This window comes from Leptodactylus fuscus, chromosome 1 (genome assembly GCF_031893055.1).
Source record: "Leptodactylus fuscus isolate aLepFus1 chromosome 1, aLepFus1.hap2, whole genome shotgun sequence".
In the NCBI taxonomy this organism is placed as follows: Eukaryota; Metazoa; Chordata; class Amphibia; order Anura; family Leptodactylidae; genus Leptodactylus; species Leptodactylus fuscus.
This window is the reverse complement of record NC_134265.1, coordinates 235,039,014-235,059,537: the sequence shown is the minus strand read 5'-3', so window position 1 is coordinate 235,059,537 and position 20,524 is coordinate 235,039,014. Positions and strand designations below refer to the sequence as shown.

Sequence of the window (20,524 nt, the reverse complement as noted above, 5' to 3'; positions counted from 1 at the left end):
ACTCCCTAGGGGAAAGAAGGCTGCTGAAGTCCATCCGGTCAGGCGACCAAGGATGTTGATGGGGAAGCCTCCCCGTCCTCCTCTGGGGGGCAGGCGCCTTTCCAGGTGGACGCAGCTTTGGCCAAGCTGATGGAGACTGAGTGGAAACATGCTGAGAGAGCTCATTTTAATTCCAGTCTCTATTTCTGAACAGAGGACTGTCAGAGGTGGAGACCCTGTACCCCATAGCCTCAGCACAGCTAGATCCTTTGGGTCTGCCTCCTAAGGTGGATTGGCAGTCGTGGAGCTCTCTCGTGGTACGGTGGTCCCTCTGGATGATGGTTCCAACTTACAAGACCTTCTGGACCGACGTGTGTGGGACCCTGAGAGAATGCTATTTCCGCGGCCTCAGCTTCGGCCTTTGTGTCCATAGCCTCCACTACTGTAGCGGATAGCTTATGTTCCCCGTCTTGCCCAGCTAAAACGGGTTATTGATTCCAGGTCCCTAAGGACGACATAGCGTCCTCAATTTCCTCCCTGTTTATGCTGCTGACTTCATGGGCGAAGCCTCCCATCAACAATTGATAGTAGCCTCTACGAACATGGCTCTATCCACCGCGACAAGGAGACCTCTCTGACTAAAGCCCTGGAGGGCTGTAACCTCATCAAAATTTGCGCTATGTGCTACCGTTTGAGCCAAGAAGGTTCTTGGATGCAGACTGGATGATTTGAGGGAGGGTCTCACGGACATTAAGGGCAAGTCACTGCCCCAAGCCTCCAGAGGCACATGGGAGGCCTCTGGTAGAGGGCGTGGATCTACTAGCCCCAGATCCCAGTCACAGAGGCGCACAAAATTTTGCCCGAGAGGCCTGGACGTGGACGCCCTGAGGAGGATCCAAGATTCCGTTCACAGAGGCATTACCAGTTTGCCGACCTACCCTTCGGCACCTCTTCCGCTCCTCACACCTTCACTAATGTGATGGCTCCCATCGCTGCCGCCCTCAGACTTCAAGGTCTGTTCGTAGTTCCCTATTTGACGACTGGCTCATAAAAGCTCAGTCAGCTCCAGTCCTCCAATAACGTCCACAGATAGCCATCTCCTTCCTTCAGAGGCTATGCTGGCTAATCATTTGGGAGAAATCTGAGGTAGTATCATCCACCCTGAAGAAGGTTCCAGGGTTAGACTCAGTGGCTGCAGATCTCATTATCCGCCCCAAGGAGGCTGAAGACAGAGGCGGCCACCCGTTTTCTATACAAACGCAACGTGTATCCATCAGAACCAGGAGAGTCCTAGGCCTAATGTCACCCTCAGTCAGGGCGACCCCTTAGGCCTTATGGCATTCCCATCTGCTCCAGACGGAAATGTTGCAGACCTGAAACGTGTCTCTAGGAGGACTCCTGAAGAGGATCTGCCTTTCTCCCAGTACCTGTCTTTCCCTCAGAAGGTGAATACTCCTGAAAGACAGAAGGTCCTTAGTCCAACCAGTATTGGACTCTGTTGACAACAGATGCATCCCAGTTGGGATGGGGAGCCTATGTGGACGTGAGGACTGTGCAAGGTTGTTGGAGCAGCCCAGAAGTAGGATCTTCCAACCAGAGAGAACTCAAGGTGGTATGCCTGGCATTGCTGCACTTCACCCCATATTCTCAAGGGGAAGGCTGTCAGAGTCCGGTCAGACAACATAAGCACAATGCTGTGCCTGAACAAACAGGGAGGAACCAGGTCCAAAGCTCTCCTGAAAGAAATGAATATGGGCAGATAAGAGTCTGACCCATTTATCCACTGTTCACATCAAGGGCTCCCTGAACATAGTGGCGGATCGGTTGAGTCGAGGTATTACCATATCAGGAGAATGGTCCCTCAATCCAGAGGTGTTCCAACAAATTGCCCAGAAATGGGGCCTTCCAGAAGTCGACCCCATGGCAACCCGACTCAACGCCAAGGTGGAGAAGTTCTGCTCTCTGTACCAGGAGAACAATCCCTTGGCAGTGGATGCCCTGACCATCCCATGGAGGTTCAGGCTGGCTTACATATTCCCTCCAATACCCATCATACCAGAGTACTGATGGAAATAAGACAGGACCAAGTCCAGGCGACTGCCACAATACCATTCTGGCCCAAGAGGACTTGGTTTGCCCTACTCATAGGCATGAGTCATGGCATATATTGGAGGCTTCCTCCTCTCCCAGACCTGGTCGCTCAAGGAGTTCAGAGATGCCAGGTTCTGAGGAGATTCAGCATGACAGCCTGAAGGTTGTCCAGTCCCTATTAAGTCATAGCGGGCTGTCAGAGGCCGTCCTGAGAACTATCTCCTGCACCAGAGCGGAATTCACAAATAGGAGCTACCGCAGAGTCTGGAATGTCTGCAGAACCTGGGGGTCGGAGCATGGCATAGGAGTGACCGACTCCTCTGTGGAATCAATACTGGAGCTCTTCCAGGACGGCCTAGACAAAGGGCTATCACCAGCAACCTTGAAGGTACAGGTAGCCGCTTTGTCTGCCTATCTGAGGCGTTTATCTCAACACCCCTTAGTGAAAGGGTTCCTTAGGGGTGCAATGAGAATTAGACCTTCGGTGTCAGCCCCCGTTCCCCAATGGGACCTTGGGATCATGTTGGCGGCTTTATGTGACCCACCGTTTGAGCCACTGGAGGAAGTGGATTTAAAGCTGGTAGCATTTAAAGAAGCTTTTGCTGATGATAACCTCAGCTAAAAGGGTTGGGGAGCTCCAGGCCCTGTCATCAGATGAGCCTTATGCCTCCTTTTTCAGTGACAGGGTTCAACTCTGTTTTTTGCCAGGGTTTATACCCAAGGTACCCTCTTTGGCAAACCTGAACCAACTCATTTCGTTACCAACCTTTGTACCGGAGCCTTCCTCCCTGGAGGAAGTTAGGCTGCACTCCTTAGACCTGGGCAGATGTCTCCGGATCTACCTCGACCGAACCCTGCCTTTTAGGAGGTCAGAACACCTCCTGATCAATCTAGCCGGAAGGTTTAGAGGTCAGAAGGCCTTAAAGGCCTCTATTTTCTGTTGGGTGAGGGGGGCCATCAAGATGGCCTTATCAACTCAGAGTTTGTTCCCTCCTGAGTGCCTAATGGCGCATTCGACCCGGGCGGGTCTTGATCCTGGGTGGAGAGGTCGGCAGTTCCATTAGAGCACATCTGTGCGGCCGCCACTTGGTCCTCTCCCCTCACCTTTGTAAGACATTACCGCCTAAACTCCCGGGCGTCTGTCGCAACAGCTTTGGGCAGTCAATCCTGACCTCTGGGTCGTGGAAACCCTCCCTGAGTGGGGGGATTACTTGCTACCTCCCCACTTGTGCTGCTGTTTGACGACAGGGAAACTGAGATTATGAAAGATAATCTGTTTTCCCTTAGTCATAACAGCAGCACAAGACTCCCTCCCTATTACTTTTTGTAAATTATTGTTATGTGTGTTGTATAGATTATGTACTCTTGTATTAACACGCAGGTGGGAGGTCCTTGTGCCCTCTTATAGGGCCAGGTTGTGCTGGTTAATGAATTAAAAATTCCATCTGTCCTACCAGCACACAGGGGCAGAATACCCCCACTTGTGCTGATGTTATGACTAAGGGAAAACAGATTATCTTTCATAATCTCAGCTTCACAAAAGTACTAGAATAAAAAGTACAACAAACTAAACCAACAAGGCTAGTATATAACAAAGAAGAACAAAGTATTGTTCAATACAACTCGATATTTTTGAAGTAATAAGATAACGGAGCGGGATAATATGTAGGGTCTGATCGGACATGTCCAGCTTAATCCTGCTTCATATGCAGAAAAATATGATGCGTGAAGACAGAATATAAATCATTATTTAAAGCAAATATATGCTAGATGATCTCGGGGTCCAGGAGGAAGAAAGGGAAGAAGGGAAGGGGGGTGGGAGGAAAGGAAAAAGGAGAGGAAATTAGGAGAGAGGAGGACGCAGGCCCCCAGGGCCACCCCAATTGCAGGGACAAGACCGGGGGACGGGGCTCCCTCTCCCCAAAGGCGACAAAGAGGACACATCACAAGGAATAACATCTAAATAGTTTGCATCACTCAAATTAGCTATAGACAATGTTATATATATATATATATATATATATATATATATATATATATATATATATATATATCAGTAAGTTAGTTATTTCAAGTATGAAGATTAACCGGTTAAGGACCAGGCCCAAAAGTATGTTAAAGACCAGGCCTCTTTTTTCAAAACTGACATGTGTCACTTTAAATGGCAATAACTTTGAGACGCTTTAACTTACAAAAATGATTTTGAGATTGTTTTTTTCGTAACACATTATACTTCATGATAGTGGTAAACACTAATCAATATTTTTGCATTTATTTGTAAAAAAAACTAGGAAATTTGATGGAAATTTGAAAAAAATTGCAATTTTCAAAATGTGAAATTCTCTACTTTTCAAGCAGATAGTCATACCATCCAAATACATGAATAAATATTATCTCCCATATCTCTGCTTTATATTGGCATCATCTTTTGATGGTCTTTTAATTTATTTTGGACGTCACAAGGCTTAAAAGTGTAACAGCGATTTTCCAGATTTACAAGAAAATTCTCCAAACCAATTTTTTAGGGACCACTTCAGTTCTGAAAGTAATTATAAAGGCCTGTATAATAGAAACCCCCATAAATTACCCCATTTTCAAAACTGCACCCCTCAAATTATTCAAAACAGCATTTGGGATGTTTGTTAACCCTTTAAGCATTTCATAAGAATAAAAATATTATGGCAGTGAAATTTAGACATTTCATTTTTTTTCACTAATACATTCATTTAGACCTAAAATTAACACATTCACAAAGGGTTAAAGGAGAAAATGCATCTGATAGTTTATTGTGCAATTTCTCCCGTGCACAGAAATACCCCACATGTGGGTATAAACTGACTTTTGGGCACACGACAGTGCATGGAAGGGAAGGAGCGACACTGGGTGTTTGAACAGCAGATTTTGCTGGAATAATTTTCAGGCGCCATGCCTTATTTGCAGAGACCCTAGAGTACCAAAACAATGGAAACCCCCCAAAAGTGACCCCATTTTAGAATCCACACCCCTCACAGAATTCATCAAGGGGTATAGTCAGCATTTAGACCCTACAGTTGTTTCACAGATTTTACTAACATTGGGATGTGTAAATGAAAAATTACTAAAATGTCACTTTAACTCCAAAGTTTTCATTTTCACAAGGGGTTAAAGGAGTAAAAGCCCCCCACAGTTTGTTAAACAATTTCTCCTGAACACGGCAATACCCCATATGTGGCTATAATCTGCTGTATGGGAACATGGCGGGGCTTGGAATGGAAGGAGTGCTATTTGGCTTTTGGATGGCAGATTTTACTGGAATAATTTTAGGTGCCATGTCTCATTTGCAGAGCCCCTAGAGTACCAATACAGTGGAAACCCCCTAAAAGTGACCCCATTTTGGAAACTACACCCCACACAGAACATATCAAAGGGTAGAGTGAGCATTTTGACCCTACAGCTGTTTCACAGATTTTATTAACATTGGGCCTTGAAAATGAAAAATTACTTTTTTTCCAACAAACTGTCAATTTAGCCCCAAATTTTTAATTTTCACAAGAGGATAAAGGAGAAAAAGCTCCCTAAAGTTCGTTACACAATTTCTCCTGAACACAGAAATGCCCCATATGTGGCCATAATCTGCTGTATGGGAACATGGCGGGGCTCAGAATGGAAAGAGGGCTATTTGGCTTTTGAAGGGCAGATTTTGCTGGAATATTTTTCAGATCCCATGTCGCATTTGCAGAGCCCCTAAAGTATCAATACAGTGGAAACCCCCTAAAAGTGACCCCATTTTGGAAACTACACCCCTCATAGAATTTATCTAGGGGTAGAGTGAGTATTTTGGCCTCACAGGTGTTTCACAGATTTTATTAACATTGGGACGTGAAAATGAAATATTACTTTTTTTCCCAATGAATCGTCCATTTAGCGCCATATTTTTAATTTTGCAAATAGTTTAAGAATTAAAATCCCCCCAAAGTTTGTTACACAATTTCTTCTGAGCACGGCAATACCCCATATGTGGCCATAATCTGCTGTATGGGTACATGTTGGGGCTCAGAATGGAAAGAGCGCTATTTGGATTTTGGAGGGCAGATGTTGCTGGAATAGTTTTCAGGTGCCATGTCGCATTTGCTGAGCCCCTAAAGTACCAATACAGTGGAAACCCCTCAAAAGTGACCCCATTTTAGAAACTACACCTGTCAAGGAATGTATCAAGGGGTATTATCATTTTGAGCCTAAAATGCTTCCCAAAAATTAATGTACAAAATGAAAATTGAAATTTTTAAAAATATGCCATTTCGGTGCCCAATACGTTGCACCCACTTTGTGTTGTCAGAGACCTACACTCCTAAAACTATTAAGGGGCCATCCCGAGGGGCAAAAAATTATATATGTGGGTGTAAACTGCTGCTTGGGCACACAGCAGGGCTCAGAAGGGAAGGACCACTGTGCGTTTTAGCTTTTGGGGTAGAGATTTAGAGGGACCCTCTGGGCACCATGTTGTTTTTGCAGAGCCCTGGAGGTGCCAGTAAACTGGAATTCACCAAGAAGTGACCCCATTTTGTAGGGGCAATTTTAGGGTCTTTGCAAATGTGACATGGTGTCCAAAAACGAAGAATCTAAATCTGCACTCCAAAAGCACATATTGCTCCTTCACATCTGCGCCCTGCTGGGTACCCAAATAGCAGTGTATGCCCACATGTATGACACTGGTGTACCCCGGATAACGGACTTAATGCCATATGTGGGTATAAATGGCTGTTTGGGCACAGCCGGGGACAGAAGGAAAGGAGCGCTATATTGGTTTTTGGAGCACACCATGCCACTTTTGCAAAGCCCCTGAATTGCCAATAAAGTGGAATCCGCAGACATGTCACCCCATCTTGGACACTAGCCCACTGATGGGATTTATCAAGTGGTGTAGCGAGATTTTTTTAACCCTTGAGTGTTGCATTTATTTAGTTTCCAGAAATGAAATCGCAACTGATAGAGAAGTTAAAAATCAAAATTTTACTGATTTGCCATTTCAGTGTGCAACATGTTGTGCCCGACTTATGTCAGCAGAGACACTCCAAAAACTGTTAAGCGGGTATCCTGGGCACAACAGCTTTCAGAGCGTTCATCTCTGATACAAGTCGGGCATAACATATTACGCACTGAAAGGACGTATTCCTGGAAAAATGGTCATTTTCACCTTTCACAATCAGCTTCGTATTCATTTATGGATAATAAGTTATAGCAACACTTGGGGGTTAAAAATGCTCTCTGTACCCCTGGAGAAATCCTTCAGGGGTGTAGTTTCCAAAATAAGGTCACATATCAGGGGATTCCACGTTACTGGCGTTTCAGCTCTGCAAAAGTGTCATGGCATCCAAAAACCAAACCGTCTGCGCTCCAAAAACCCAATAACCCTTCTTCCCTTCTGTGTCCGGCTGTGCCCCAATATCAGTTTATACCCACATATGACATTACGTCCGTTATCCCGGGTACACCAGTGTCATACATATGTCATACATGTGGCATAAACTGCAGTTTGGGCGCACAGCAGGGCGCAGAAGGGAAGGAGCGCGATGCGGCTTTTGGAGTACAGATTCAGATGTTTGGTATCTGGACGCCATGTCATGTTTGTAGAGCCTGTAAGGTACCAGAAAAGTGGATTCCCCAAAGGAGTGACCCCATTTTGAAAACTGCACCCCTCAAAGAATGTATCAGGGGGTGTAGTGAGGATTAGTATGCCAGATGTGACTGCACAGCGGATGGCGAAGAGGGAATATATAAGCGGTGCGGAGGACATTGGGGACACCAAATTCCCTACTATGTCCCAGTAGCTCCTATGATTGGGGGAGTCACTCTGGGGGTCAATTTAGGGGTCACTTCTGGTGTCCGTTCCCTCATAAGCTGTAAATCTGGGGTGTCCCCTGATATCCGCTCGCACCGCTTATATATTCCCTTCCTGCCGCAGCCAGTTGTGTTCTAATAATTTGGCGATTTTTGCGGACTTTTGTCTTCACATTATTAGATGCTATATTTTCTTTATTTTTCTGGTGACGCGGCCATATAAGGGCTTGTTATTTGCGGGATGAGATGCATTTCGTAATGACACCGTTTTTGGGTGTCTACATCTTATTGAATACATTTTATTAACCCTTTTTTGCTGGATTTTAAAAAAAAAAAATCAATCCTGGCATTGAGTTTTACTTTTTTAATTTTGCGCCATGCAGCGTACAGTATAAGTAACATGTGTCCTTTATTCTGCGGGTCGGTACGGTTACGGCGATACCTCATTTATGTTATTTTTTTATGTGTTACTAGTTCTGCAGAGGAAAAACACATTTGGGGACATAAATCAATGTTTTTTGCATAGCATCTTCTGAGAGGCGTAACATTTTTATTTTTCGGTTGACAGTGTTGGTTGAGGGCTTATTTTTTGCGGGACAACCTGCGCTTTTTATTGGTACTGTTATCGGATGCATATGACCTTTTGATCACTTTTTATAGTATATTTTGTAAGGTGAGACGGCGAAAAATCATTACTTCCGGCGAGTTTTTTCCGGGTTTTTTTTCCGGCGTTCGCCGTGTACATTAAATATTATTTCAGTTTTATTGTATAGATTGTTACGGACGCGACAATACCAAATATGCATTGTTTTTATTACTTTTTAGTTCTTTTTTTATATAATTCATTTTCTATAGAGAAAAAGGGATTTTTGGGCTTTATTACTTTATTAATTTTTTTCATACACTTCATTTTATTTTTTTTTTACTTTTTCATGTGTCCATTTAGGACACTTCAATCAGCAATACTGTGCTGATATAGAATGCCATGTGAGACACAGCCTGCAGGTGTCCCACATGGCATTCCGTAGCAGGATGTCAGGCTGTGTAGACGCACAGCCTGACATCAGAAGGTCCTGGCAGGATCACCAGGTATGTGGGGGCTCCGGGCAGTCTGGGGTCACTGGCCAGACCCCAGACTACCTTTTACTGCTATCGGCACCCTCCGATCTCGCCGCGGGGGGTGCCGATCAGCTTCAATTGCTGGCGGATGCCTTTCGATCGCGCCGTGATGTTTCACGGCGCGATCGAAAGGGTTAAAACGTCCAGTCGGACTCAGTTCCGACTGGACGTTATTGAGGAAGGGGTTAGGTGTTAGTAACACCTAACCCCCGTCCTCCCCGCACCCCTCCCCCCGCCAAGAAGGTACCTAAAGACAGGACGTATTTTGACAATAGTCCGGTCTTTAGGTACCTGGACCGCAGGCCGTAAATTTACGTACGGAGGTCCTTAACCGGTTTAGTAAGCAACCTGAATGAGTTAACTATAATATCCTTTTGATGTACAAAAACAAACTTGAACCTGGAAAAATAATAAAAAGAATAAATAGGTTAGTGTTGTTGGTGGATTGCAGGATATCGGGGCCATTTTTTTTTTTCTCACTGCATAAATGACTTCCTTGGAGATACCAGGGATCCAACCCCAGAGTCTGACACGAGCCTTTATCAAAGGCCCACTCCCTAGACGGAAAGTGTTGGCTGAAAGGCAGTGTTGGAAAAGACATGGAGATACCGGGGATTGAACCCGGGGCCTCACACATGCAAAGCGTGCGCTCTACCACTGAGCTACATCCCCTGATTTCACGGAAGGCAAGGAGCTCTCCAGAATGAAGTTTATTCGACAACTGTGGAGCTGGGCCTGAGTAGAAGGGGGCAATTGCAGTCTATAGGAGACAATATGTGTAAATATATAAAACACAGCCTTGGAAATGTTGGGGATCAAACACGGGGCCTCACACATGCAAAGCGTGCGCTCTACCACTGAGCTACATCCCCCAACTCCAAGGACGTGAGGCGCTCGCCGGTACAGACTTTATTCGACAACTGTGGAAAAGGGCTTTGAAAGGGTGAGGCGATTGCAGGCTATAGGAGACAATGCGTGTAAATGTACAAAACACAGCCTTGGAGATGCCGGGGATCGAACACGGAGCCTCACACATGCAAAGCATGCGCTCTACTACTGAGCTACATCCCCCAATTCTAGGCGCATGAGGCGCTCGCCGGTACAGACTTTATTCGACAACTGTGGAAAAGGTCTTTGAAGGGGTGAGGCGATTGCAGGCTATAGGAGACAATGTGTGTAAATGTACAAAACACAGCCTTGGAGATGCCGGGGATCAAGCCCGGGGACTCACACATGCAAAGCGTGCGCTCTACCACTGAGCTACATCCCCCAACTCCAAGGACGTGAGGCGCTCGCCGGTACAGACTTTATTCGACAACTGTGGAAAAGGGCTTTGAAAGGGTGAGGCGATTGCAGGCTATAGGAGACAATGCGTGTAAATGTACAAAACACAGCCTTGGAGATGCCGGGGATCGAACACGGAGCCTCACACATGCAAAGCATGCGCTCTACTACTGAGCTACATCCCCCAATTCTAGGCGCATGAGGCGCTCGCTGGTACAGACTTTATTCGACAACTGTGGAAAAGGTCTTTGAAGGGGTGAGGCGATTGCAGGCTATAGGAGACAATGTGTGTAAATGTACAAAACACAGCCTTGGAGATGCCGGGGATCAAACCCGGGGACTCACACATGCAAAGCGTGCGCTCTACCACTGAGCTAAATCCCCGGACCGTGCCCTGAAGAAAGAGCTTTTGAAGATGCCACAAATATAGTAAAGGAACGCTTGTTTACTGTGGTGCAAAGGAACCTGTCAAATGAAGAGACATTTCTTTCACTTCTCTGTTAAAAAGGTAATGGCTGCCAAAGTATCCATTGTAGTTACTCTCTTTGAGAGGGTTTCTTTTCTTTCCTCTGTGACTCAACTTTCCATTGTTACACCTCATCGCACTTTTCTGACCACCCAAATTCCAGACTTCAAAATCTGTTCCGAATGCAGGCAGATCTTTACTTGGTAAAACGAACCAAGTCAGGAGAAATAAGGTGGCTTAACCTGTCTGAGGTTCTGGTGTGGATTCCTAAAAGGGACACGTGCCTTTGCACCTTGAGCCGTGTTCGTGGCAGGCTTGTTCGCTTGCTTTGCCTTAGGTTGGTGTTGTTGGTGGATTGCAGGCTATCGGGGTCATTTTTTTTTCTCACCGCATAAACGACTGCCTTGGAGATACCAGGGGATCCAGCCCTAGAGTCTGACACGTGCGAAGCGTGCCATCTATCATTTCTCTCTGCCTTGGTGGAAACCTCGGGAGAAACGAGGAAGCTCGTCTTTATCAAAGGCCCACTCCCTAGACGGAAAGTGTTGGCTGAAAGGCAACAATGGAAAAGACATGGAGATGCCGGGGATTGAACCCGGGACCTCACACATGCGAAGCGTGCGCTCTACCACTGAGCTACATCCCCTGATTTCACAGAAGGAAAGGAGCTCTACAGAATGAAGTTTATTCGACAACTGTGGTGCTGGGCTTGAGTAGAAAGGGGCGATTGCAATCTATAGGAGACAATATGTGTAAATATATAAAACACAGCCTTGGAGATGCCGGGGATCGAACCCGGGGCCTCACACATGCAAAGCGTGCGCTCTACCACTGAGCTACATCCACCGATTCCGGGCACATGAGGCGCTCGCCGCTACAGACTTTATTCGACAACTGTGGAAAAGGGCTATGAAGGGGTAAGGCGATTGCAGGCTATAGGAGACAATGTGTGTAAATGTACAAAACACAGCCTTGGAGATGCCGGGGATCGAACACGGGGCCTCACACATGCGAAGCGTGCGCTCTTCCACTGAGCTACATCCCCTGAGTTCATGGAAGGAAAGGAGCTCTCCAGAATGAAGTTTATTTGACAACTGTGGAGCTGGACTTGAGTAAAAGGGGGCGATTGCAGTCTATAGGAGACAATATGTGTAAATATATAAAACACAGCCTTGGAAATGCCGGGGATCGAACCCGGGGTCTCACACATGCAAAGCGTGCGCTCTACCACTGAGCTACATCCCCCGATTCCAGGAATGTGAGGCGCTTGCCGGTACAGACTTTATTCGACAACTGTGGAAAAGGGTTTTGAAGGGGTGAGGCGATTGCAGGCTATAGGAGACAATGTGTGTAAATGTACAAAACACAGCCTTGGAGATGCCGGAAATCGAACCCGGGGCCTCACACATGCAAAGCGTGCGCTCTACCACTGAGCTACTTCCCCGGTCCGTGGCCTGAAGAAAGAGCTTTTGAAGATGCCGCAAATATAGTAAAGGAACACTTTTTTACTGTGGTGCAAAGGAACCTGTGAAATGAAGAGACATTTCTTTCACTTCTCCGTTAAAAAGGTAATGGCTGCCAAAGTTCCCATTGTAGTTAGTCTCTTTGAGAGGGTTTCTTTCCCTAGACGGAAAGTGTTGGCTGAAAGGCAGCAATGCAAAAGACATGGAGATGCCGGGGATTGAACCCGGGACATCACACATGCGAAGCGTGCGCTCTACCACTGAGCTACATCCCCTGATTTCACAGAAGGAAAGGAGCTCTCCAGAATGAAGTTTATTCGACAACTGTGGTGCTGGGCTTGAGTAGAAAGGGGCGATTGCAGTCTATAGGAGACAATATGTGTAAATATATAAAAAACAGCCTTGGAGATGCCGGGGATCGAACACGGGGCTTCACACATGCACAGCGTGCGCTCTACCACTGAGCTACATCCCCCTATTACGAGCACATGAGGTGCTCGCTGGTACAGACTTTATTCGACAACTGTGGAAAAGGGTTTTGAAGGGGTGAGGCGATTGCAGGCTATAGGAGACAATGTGTGTAAATGTACAAAACACAGCGTTGGAAATGCCGGGGATCGAACACGGGGTGTCACACATGCAAAGCGTGCGCTCTACCACTGAGCTACATCCCCGGACCATGGCCTGAAGAAAGAGCTTTTGAAGATGCCGCAAATATAGTAAAGGAACGCTTGTTTACTGTGGTGCAAAGGAACCTGTCAAATGAAGAGACATTTCTTTCACTTCTCCGTTAAAAAGGTAATGGCTGCCAAAGTTTCCATTGTAGTTACTCTCTTTGAGAGGGTTTCTTTTCTTTCCTCTGTGACTCAACTTTCAATTGCTACACCTCAGCGCACTTTTATGACCACCCAAATTCCAGACTTCAAAATCTGATCCGAATGCAGGCAGATCTTTCCCTTGGTAAAACGAACCAAGTCAGGAGAATTAAGGTGGCTTAACCTGTCTGCGGTTCTGGTGTGGATTCCTAAAAGGTACATGTGCCTTTGCACCTTGAGCCATGTTCGTGGCAGGCTTGTTCGCTTGCTTTGCCTTAGGTTGGTGTTGTTGGTGGATTGCAGGCTATTGGGGCCATTTTTTTTTCTCACCGCATAAACGACTGCCTTGGAGATACCAGGGGATCCAGCCCCAGAGTCTGACACGTACGAAGCGTACCATCTATCATTTCTCTCTGCCTTGGTGGAACCCTCGGGAAAAACGAGTAAGCTCGTCTTTATCAAATGCCCACTCCCTAGACGGAAAGTGTTGGCTGAAAGGCAGCAATGGAAAAAACATGGAGATGCCAGGGATTGAACTTGGGGCCTCACAAATGCGAAGCGTGCGCTCTACCACTGAGATACATCCCCCGATTTCAGGCACGTGAGGCGCTCACCGGTACAGACTTTATTCGACAACTGTGGAAAAGGGTTTTGAAGGGGTGAGGCGATTGCAGGCTATAGGAGACAATGTGTGTAAATGTACAAAACTCAGCCTTGGAGATGCTGGGGATCGAGCCCGGGGCCTCACACATGCAAAGCGTGCCCTCTACCACTGAGCTACATCCCCCTATTACGAGCACAAGAGGCGCTCGCCGGTACAGACTTTATTCGACAACTGTGGAAAAGGGCTTTGAAGGGGTGAGGCGATTGCAGTCTATAGGAGACAATATGTGTAAATATATAAAACACAGCCTTGGAGATGCCGGGGATCGAACCCAGGGCCTCACACATGCAAACCGTGCGCTCTACCACTGAGCTACATCCCCCTATTACGAGCACAAGAGGCGCTCGCCGGTACAGACTTTATTCGACAACTGTGGAAAAGGGCTTTGAAGGGGTGAGGCGATTGCAGGTTATAGGAGACAATGTGTGTAAATGTACAAAACACAGCGTTGGAGATGCCAGGGATCAAACCCGGGGCCTCACACATGCGAAGTGTGCGCTCTACCACTGAGCTACATCCCCCGATTTCAGGCACGTGAGGCGCTCGCCGGTACAGACTTTATTCGACAACTGTGGAAAAGGGTTTTGAAGGGGTGAGGCGATTGCAGGCTATAGGAGACAATGTGTGTAAATGTACAAAACACAGGCTTGGCGATGCCGGGGATCGAACCCGGGGTCTCACACATGCAAAGCGTGCGCTCTATCACTGAGCTACATCCCCCTATTACGAGCACATGAGGCGCTCGCCGGTACAGACTTTATTCAACAACTGTGGAAAAGGGCTTTGAAGGGGTGAGGCGATTGCAGGCTATAGGAGACAATGTGTGTAAATGTACAAAACACAGCCTTGGCGATGCTGGGGATTGAACCCGGGGTCTCACACATGCAAAACATGCGCTCTACCACTGAGCTACATCCCCTGACCGTGGCCTGAAGAAAGAGCTTTTGAAGATGCCACAAATATAGTATAGGAACGCTTGTTTACTGTGGTGCAAAGGAACCTGTCAAATGAAGAGACATTTCTTTCACTTCTCCGTTAAAAAGGTAATGGCTGCCAAAGTTTCCATTGTAGTTACTCTCTTTGAGAGGGTTTCTTTTCTTTCCTCTGTGACTCAACTTTCAATTGCTACACCTCAGCGCACTTTTATGACCACCCAAATTCCAGACTTCAAAATCTGTTCCGAATGCAGGCAGATCTTTCCCTTGGTAAAACGAACCAAGTCAGGAGAATTAAGGTGGCTTAACCTGTCTGCGGTTCTGGTGTGGATTCCTAAAAGGTACATGTGCCTTTGCACCTTGAGCCATGTTCGTGGCAGGCTTGTTCGCTTGCTTTGCCTTAGGTTGGTGTTGTTGGTGGATTGCAGGCTATTGGGGCCATTTTTTTTTCTCACCGCATAAACGACTGCCTTGGAGATACCAGGGGATCCAGCCCCAGAGTCTGACACGTACGAAGCGTACCATCTATCATTTCTCTCTGCCTTGGTGGAACCCTCGGGAAAAACGAGGAAGCTCGTCTTTATCAAATGCCCACTCCCTAGACGGAAAGTGTTGGCTGAAAGGCAGCAATGGAAAAGACATGGAGATGCTGGGGATTGAACCCGGGACCTCACACATGCGAAGCGTGCGCTCTACCACTGAGCTACATCCCCTGTTTTCACAGAAGGCAAGGAGCTCTCCAGAATGAAGTTTATTCGACAACTGTGGTGCTGGGCTTGAGTAGAAAGGGGCGATTGCAGTCTATAGGAGACAATATGTGTATATAAAACACAGCCTTGGAGATGCCGGGGATCGAACCAGGGGCCTCACACATGCAAACGGTGCGCTCTACCACTGAGCTACATCCCCCGATTCCAAGCACGTGAGGCGCTCGCCGGTACAGACTTTATTCGACAACTATGGAAAAGGGATTTGAAGGGGTGAGGCGATTGCAGGCTATAGGAGACAATGTGTGTAAATGTACAAAACACAGCCTTGGAGATGCCGGGGATCGAGCCCGGGGCCTCACACATGCACAGCGTGCGCTCTACCACTGAGCTACATCCCCCGATTCCGGGTACATGAGGCGCTCGCCGGTACAGACTTTATTCAACAACTGTGGAAAAGGGCTTTGAAGGGGTGAGGCGATTGCAGGCTATAGGAGACAATATGTGTAAATGTACAAAACACAGCCTTGGAGATGGCGGGGATCGAACCCGGGGCCTCACACATGCAAAGCTTGCGCTCTACCACTGAGCTACATCCCCAGACCGTGGCCTGAACAAAGAGCTTTTGAAGATGCCGCAAATATAGTATAGGAACGCTTGTTTACTGTGGTGCAAAGGAACCTGTCAAATGAAGAGACATTTCTTTCACTTCTCCGTTAAAAAGGTAATGGCTGCCAAAGTTTCCATTGTAGTTACTCTCTTTGAGAGGGTTTCTTTTCTTTCCTCTGTGACTCAACTTTCAATTGCTACACCTCAGCGCACTTTTATGACCACCCAAATTCCAGACTTCAAAATCTGTTCCGAATGCAGGCAGATCTTTCCCTTGGTAAAACGAACCAAGTCAGGAGAATTAAGGTGGCTTAACCTGTCTGCGGTTCTGGTGTGGATTCCTAAAAGGTACATGTGCCTTTGCACCTTGAGCCATGTTCGTGGCAGGCTTGTTCGCTTGCTTTGCCTTAGGTTGGTGTTGTTGGTGGATTGCAGGCTATCGGGGCCATTTTTTTTTTCTCACCGCATAAACGACTGCCTTGGAGATACCAGGGGATCCAGCCCCAGAGTCTGACACGTACGAAGCGTACCATCTATCATTTCTCTCTGCCTTGGTGGAACCCTCGGGAAAAACGAGGAAGCTCGTCTTTATCAAATGCCCACTCCCTAGACGGAAAGTGTTGGCTGAAAGGCAGCAATGGAAAAGACATGGAGATGCCAGGGATTGAACCCGGGGCCTCACACATGCGAAGTGTGCGCTCTACCACTGAGCTACATCCCCCGATTTCAGGCATGTGAGGCGCTCGCCGGTACAGACTTTATTCGACAACTGTGGAAAAGGGTTTTGAAGGGGTGAGGCGATTGCAGGCTATAGGAGACAATGTGTGTAAATGTACAAAACACAGACTTGGCGATGCCGGGGATCGAACCCGGGGTCTCACACATGCAAATCGTGCGCTCTACCACTGAGCTACATCCCCCTATTACGAGCACATGAGGCGCTCGCCGGTACAGACTTTATTCAACAACTGTGGAAAAGGGCTTTGAAGGGGTGAGGCGATTGCAGGCTATAGGAGACAATGTGTGTAAATGTACAAAACACAGCCTTGGCGATGCCGGGGATTGAACCCGGGGCCTCACACATGCAAAGCGTGCGCTCTACCACTGAGCTACATCCCCGGACCGTGGCCTGAAGAAAGAGCTTTTGAAGATGCCGCAAATATAGTATAGGAACGCTTGTTTACTGTGGTGCAAAGGAACCTGTCAAATAAAGAGACATTTCTTTCACTTCTCCGAAAAAAGGTAATGGTTGCCAAAGTTTCCATTGTAGTTACTCTCTTTGAGAGGGTTTCTTTTCTTTCCTCTGTGACTCAACTTTCAATTGCTACACCTCAGCGCACTTTTATGACCACCCAAATTCCAGACTTCAAAATCTGTTCCGAATGCAGGCAGATCTTTCCCTTGGTAAAACGAACCAAATCAGGAGAATTAAGGTGGCTTAACCTGTCTGCGGTTCTGGTGTGGATTCCTAAAAGGTACATGTGCCTTTGCACCTTGAGCCATGTTCGTGGCAGGCTTGTTCGCTTGCTTTGCCTTAGGTTGGTGTTGTTGGTGGATTGCAGGCTATTGGGGCCATTTTTTTTTCTCACCGCATAAACGACTGCCTTGGAGATACCAGGGGATCCAGCCCCAGAGTCTGACACGTACGAAGCGTACCATCTATCATTTCTCTCTGCCTTGGTGGAACCCTCGGGAAAAACGAGGAAGCTCGTCTTTATCAAATGCCCACTCCCTAGACGGAAAGTGTTGGCTGAAGGGCAGCAATGGAAAAGACATGGAGATGCCAGGGATCGAACCCGGGGCCTCACACATGCGAAGCGTGCGCTCTACCACTGAGCTACATCCCCCGATTTCAGGCACGCGAGGCGCTCACCGGTACAGACTTTATTCGACAACTGTGGAAAAGGGTTTTGGAGGGGTGAGGCGATTGCAGGCTATAGGAGACAATGTGTGTAAATGTACAAAACTCAGCCTTGGAGATGCTGGGGATCGAACCCGGGGCCTCACACATGCAAAGCGTGCCCTCTACCACTGAGCTACATCCCCCTATTACGAGCACATGAGGCGCTCGCCGGTACAGACTTTATTCGACAACTGTGGAAAAGGGATTTGAAGGGGTGAGGCGATTGCAGGCTATAGGCGACAATGTGTGTAAATGTACAAAACACAGCCTTGGCGATGCCGGGGATTGAACACGGGGTCTCACACATGCAAAACGTCCGCTCTACCACTAAGCTACATCCCCGGACCGTGGCCTGAAGAAAGAGCTTTTGAAGATGCCGCAAATATAGTATAGGAACGCTTGTTTACTGTGGTGCAAAGGAACCTGTCAAATGAAGAGACATTTCTTTCACTTCTCCGTTAAAAAGGTAATGGCTGCCAAAGTTTCCATTGTAGTTACTCTCTTTGAGAGGGTTTCTTTTCTTTCCTCTGTGACTCAACTTTCAATTGCTACACCTCAGCGCACTTTTATGACCACCCAAATTCCAGACTTCAAAATCTGTTCCGAATGCAGGCAGATCTTTCCCTTGGTAAAACGAACCAAGTCAGGAGAATTAAGGTGGCTTAACCTGTCTGCGGTTCTGGTGTGGATTCCTAAAAGGTACATGTGCCTTTGCACCTTGAGCCATGTTCGTGGCAGGCTTGTTCGCTTGCTTTGCCTTAGGTTGGTGTTGTTGGTGGATTGCAGGCTATCGGGGCCATTTTTTTTTTCTCACCGCATAAACGACTGCCTTGGAGATACCAGGGGATCCAGCCCCAGAGTCTGACACGTACGAAGCGTACCATCTATCATTTCTCTCTGCCTTGGTGGAACCCTCGGGAAAAACGAGGAAGCTCGTCTTTATCAAATGCCCACTCCCTAGACGGAAAGTGTTGGCTGAAAGGCAGCAATGGAAAAGACATGGAGATGCTGGGGATTGAACCCGGGACCTCACACATGCGAAGCGTGCGCTCTACCACTGAGCTACATCCCCTGTTTTCACAGAAGGCAAGGAGCTCTCCAGAATGAAGTTTATTCGACAACTGTGGTGCTGGGCTTGAGTAGAAAGGGGCGATTGCAGTCTATAGGAGACAATATGTGTAAATATATAAAACACAGCCTTGGAGATGCTGGGGATCGAACCCGGGGCCTCACACATGCAAACCATGCGCTCTACCACTGACCTACATCCCCCGATTCCAAGCACGTGAGGCGCTCGCCGGTACAGACTTTATTCAACAACTATGGAAAAGGGATTTGAAGGGGTGAGGCGATTGCAGGCTATAGGAGACAATGTGTGTAAATGTACAAAACACAGCCTTGCAGATGGCGGGGATCGAACCCGGGGCCTCACACATGCAAACCTTGCGCTCTACCACTGAGCTACATCCCCGGACCGTGGCCTGAACAAAGAGCTTTTGAAGATGCCGCAAATATAGTATAGGAACACTTGTTTACTGTGGTGCAAAGGAACCTGTCAAATGAAGAGACATTTCTTTCACTTCTCCGTTAAAAAGGTAATGGCTGCCAAAGTTTCCATTGTAGTTACTCTCTTTGAGAGGGTTTCTTTTCTTTCCTCTGTGACTCAACTTTCAATTGCTACACCTCAGCGCACTTTTATGACCACCCAAATTCCAGACTTCAAAATCTGTTCCGAATGCAGGCAGATCTTTCCCTTGGTAAAACGAACCAAGTCAGGAGAATTAAGGTGGCTTAACCTGTCTGCGGTTCTGGTGTGGATTCCTAAAAGGTACATGTGCCTTTGCACCTTGAGCCATGTTCGTGGCAGGCTTGTTCGCTTGCTTTGCCTTAGGTTGGTGTTGTTGGTGGATTGCAGGCTATCGGGGCCATTTTTTTTTCTCACCGCATAAACGACTGCCTTGGAGATACCAGGGGATCCAGCCCCAGAGTCTGACACGTACGAAGCGTACCATCTATCATTTCTCTCTGCCTTGGTGGAACCCTCGGGAAAAACGAGGAAGCTCGTCTTTATCAAATGCCCACTCCCTAGACGGAAAGTGTTGGCTGAAAGGCAGCAATGGAAAAGACATGGAGATGCTGGGGATTGAACCCGGGACCTCACACATGCGAAGCGTGCGCTCTACCACTGAGCTACATCCCCTGTTTTCACAGAAGGCAAGGAGCTCTCCAGAATGAAGTTTATTCGACAACTGTGGTGCTGGGCTTGAGTAGAAAGGGGCGATTGCAGTCTATAGGAGACAATATGTGTAAATATATAAAACACAGCCTTGGAGATGCCGGGGATCGAACCCGGGGCCTCACACATGCAAACCGTGCGCTCTACCACTGAGCTACATCCCCCGATTCCAAGCACGTGAGGCGCTCGCCGGTACAGACTTTATTCGACAACTATGGAAAAGGGATTTGAAGGGGTGAGGCGATTGCAGGCTATAGGAGACAATGTGTGTAAATGTACAAAACACAGCCTTGGAGATGCCGGGGATCGAGCCCGGGGCCTCACACATGCACAGCGTGCGCTCTACCACTGAGCTACATCCCCCGATTCCGGGTACATGAGGCGCTCGCCGGTACAGACTTTATTCAACAACTGTGGAAAAGGGCTTTGAAGGGGT

General features: G+C 47.4%; 1 protein-coding gene and 26 non-coding genes across 27 annotated transcripts in view; all 27 read right to left on the bottom strand.

Annotated features, from left to right (window-relative positions):
* Positions 1 to 9,606: 9,606 nt before the first annotated feature.
* TRNAA-UGC (transfer RNA alanine (anticodon UGC)) lies at positions 9,607 to 9,678 on the bottom strand. The gene has a single exon. It is a non-coding gene; the product is annotated as a tRNA-Ala (tRNA).
* A 526-nt stretch (positions 9,679 to 10,204) lies between these two features.
* On the bottom strand, positions 10,205 to 10,276 carry TRNAA-UGC (transfer RNA alanine (anticodon UGC)). Its single transcript has one exon. It is a non-coding gene; the product is annotated as a tRNA-Ala (tRNA).
* Positions 10,277 to 10,602: 326 nt separating this feature from the next.
* Positions 10,603 to 10,674, bottom strand: TRNAA-UGC (transfer RNA alanine (anticodon UGC)). The gene has a single exon. It is a non-coding gene; the product is annotated as a tRNA-Ala (tRNA).
* Positions 10,675 to 11,330: 656 nt separating this feature from the next.
* On the bottom strand, positions 11,331 to 11,402 carry TRNAA-CGC (transfer RNA alanine (anticodon CGC)). Its single transcript has one exon. It is a non-coding gene; the product is annotated as a tRNA-Ala (tRNA).
* A 128-nt stretch (positions 11,403 to 11,530) lies between these two features.
* On the bottom strand, positions 11,531 to 11,603 carry TRNAA-UGC (transfer RNA alanine (anticodon UGC)). The gene has a single exon. It is a non-coding gene; the product is annotated as a tRNA-Ala (tRNA).
* Positions 11,604 to 11,729: 126 nt separating this feature from the next.
* TRNAA-CGC (transfer RNA alanine (anticodon CGC)) lies at positions 11,730 to 11,801 on the bottom strand. Its single transcript has one exon. It is a non-coding gene; the product is annotated as a tRNA-Ala (tRNA).
* A 128-nt stretch (positions 11,802 to 11,929) lies between these two features.
* On the bottom strand, positions 11,930 to 12,001 carry TRNAA-UGC (transfer RNA alanine (anticodon UGC)). The gene has a single exon. It is a non-coding gene; the product is annotated as a tRNA-Ala (tRNA).
* A 127-nt stretch (positions 12,002 to 12,128) lies between these two features.
* On the bottom strand, positions 12,129 to 12,200 carry TRNAA-UGC (transfer RNA alanine (anticodon UGC)). Its single transcript has one exon. It is a non-coding gene; the product is annotated as a tRNA-Ala (tRNA).
* Positions 12,201 to 12,422: 222 nt separating this feature from the next.
* TRNAA-CGC (transfer RNA alanine (anticodon CGC)) lies at positions 12,423 to 12,494 on the bottom strand. Its single transcript has one exon. It is a non-coding gene; the product is annotated as a tRNA-Ala (tRNA).
* A 128-nt stretch (positions 12,495 to 12,622) lies between these two features.
* On the bottom strand, positions 12,623 to 12,694 carry TRNAA-UGC (transfer RNA alanine (anticodon UGC)). Its single transcript has one exon. It is a non-coding gene; the product is annotated as a tRNA-Ala (tRNA).
* Positions 12,695 to 12,821: 127 nt separating this feature from the next.
* On the bottom strand, positions 12,822 to 12,893 carry TRNAA-UGC (transfer RNA alanine (anticodon UGC)). The gene has a single exon. It is a non-coding gene; the product is annotated as a tRNA-Ala (tRNA).
* A 1,055-nt stretch (positions 12,894 to 13,948) lies between these two features.
* TRNAA-UGC (transfer RNA alanine (anticodon UGC)) lies at positions 13,949 to 14,020 on the bottom strand. Its single transcript has one exon. It is a non-coding gene; the product is annotated as a tRNA-Ala (tRNA).
* A 127-nt stretch (positions 14,021 to 14,147) lies between these two features.
* TRNAA-CGC (transfer RNA alanine (anticodon CGC)) lies at positions 14,148 to 14,219 on the bottom strand. Its single transcript has one exon. It is a non-coding gene; the product is annotated as a tRNA-Ala (tRNA).
* A 127-nt stretch (positions 14,220 to 14,346) lies between these two features.
* Positions 14,347 to 14,418, bottom strand: TRNAA-UGC (transfer RNA alanine (anticodon UGC)). The gene has a single exon. It is a non-coding gene; the product is annotated as a tRNA-Ala (tRNA).
* An 856-nt stretch (positions 14,419 to 15,274) lies between these two features.
* TRNAA-CGC (transfer RNA alanine (anticodon CGC)) lies at positions 15,275 to 15,346 on the bottom strand. Its single transcript has one exon. It is a non-coding gene; the product is annotated as a tRNA-Ala (tRNA).
* Positions 15,347 to 15,669: 323 nt separating this feature from the next.
* TRNAA-UGC (transfer RNA alanine (anticodon UGC)) lies at positions 15,670 to 15,741 on the bottom strand. The gene has a single exon. It is a non-coding gene; the product is annotated as a tRNA-Ala (tRNA).
* Positions 15,742 to 15,868: 127 nt separating this feature from the next.
* TRNAA-UGC (transfer RNA alanine (anticodon UGC)) lies at positions 15,869 to 15,940 on the bottom strand. Its single transcript has one exon. It is a non-coding gene; the product is annotated as a tRNA-Ala (tRNA).
* Positions 15,941 to 16,598: 658 nt separating this feature from the next.
* On the bottom strand, positions 16,599 to 16,670 carry TRNAA-CGC (transfer RNA alanine (anticodon CGC)). The gene has a single exon. It is a non-coding gene; the product is annotated as a tRNA-Ala (tRNA).
* Positions 16,671 to 16,797: 127 nt separating this feature from the next.
* TRNAA-UGC (transfer RNA alanine (anticodon UGC)) lies at positions 16,798 to 16,869 on the bottom strand. Its single transcript has one exon. It is a non-coding gene; the product is annotated as a tRNA-Ala (tRNA).
* A 127-nt stretch (positions 16,870 to 16,996) lies between these two features.
* TRNAA-UGC (transfer RNA alanine (anticodon UGC)) lies at positions 16,997 to 17,068 on the bottom strand. Its single transcript has one exon. It is a non-coding gene; the product is annotated as a tRNA-Ala (tRNA).
* A 656-nt stretch (positions 17,069 to 17,724) lies between these two features.
* On the bottom strand, positions 17,725 to 17,796 carry TRNAA-CGC (transfer RNA alanine (anticodon CGC)). Its single transcript has one exon. It is a non-coding gene; the product is annotated as a tRNA-Ala (tRNA).
* A 127-nt stretch (positions 17,797 to 17,923) lies between these two features.
* TRNAA-UGC (transfer RNA alanine (anticodon UGC)) lies at positions 17,924 to 17,995 on the bottom strand. Its single transcript has one exon. It is a non-coding gene; the product is annotated as a tRNA-Ala (tRNA).
* Positions 17,996 to 18,739: 744 nt separating this feature from the next.
* CCDC158 (coiled-coil domain containing 158) overlaps positions 18,740 to 20,524 on the bottom strand; it is a 112,983-nt gene continuing 111,198 nt past the window's right edge. Inside the window, 4 exon segments of the mRNA XM_075283280.1 lie at positions 18,740 to 19,012; positions 19,119 to 19,172; positions 19,795 to 19,955; positions 20,014 to 20,140. Coding sequence (XP_075139381.1) covers positions 18,740 to 19,012; positions 19,119 to 19,172; positions 19,795 to 19,955; positions 20,014 to 20,140 — 615 coding nt within the window.
* TRNAA-CGC (transfer RNA alanine (anticodon CGC)) lies at positions 18,853 to 18,924 on the bottom strand. Its single transcript has one exon. It is a non-coding gene; the product is annotated as a tRNA-Ala (tRNA).
* TRNAA-CGC (transfer RNA alanine (anticodon CGC)) lies at positions 19,981 to 20,052 on the bottom strand. Its single transcript has one exon. It is a non-coding gene; the product is annotated as a tRNA-Ala (tRNA).
* TRNAA-UGC (transfer RNA alanine (anticodon UGC)) lies at positions 20,181 to 20,252 on the bottom strand. Its single transcript has one exon. It is a non-coding gene; the product is annotated as a tRNA-Ala (tRNA).
* On the bottom strand, positions 20,380 to 20,451 carry TRNAA-UGC (transfer RNA alanine (anticodon UGC)). Its single transcript has one exon. It is a non-coding gene; the product is annotated as a tRNA-Ala (tRNA).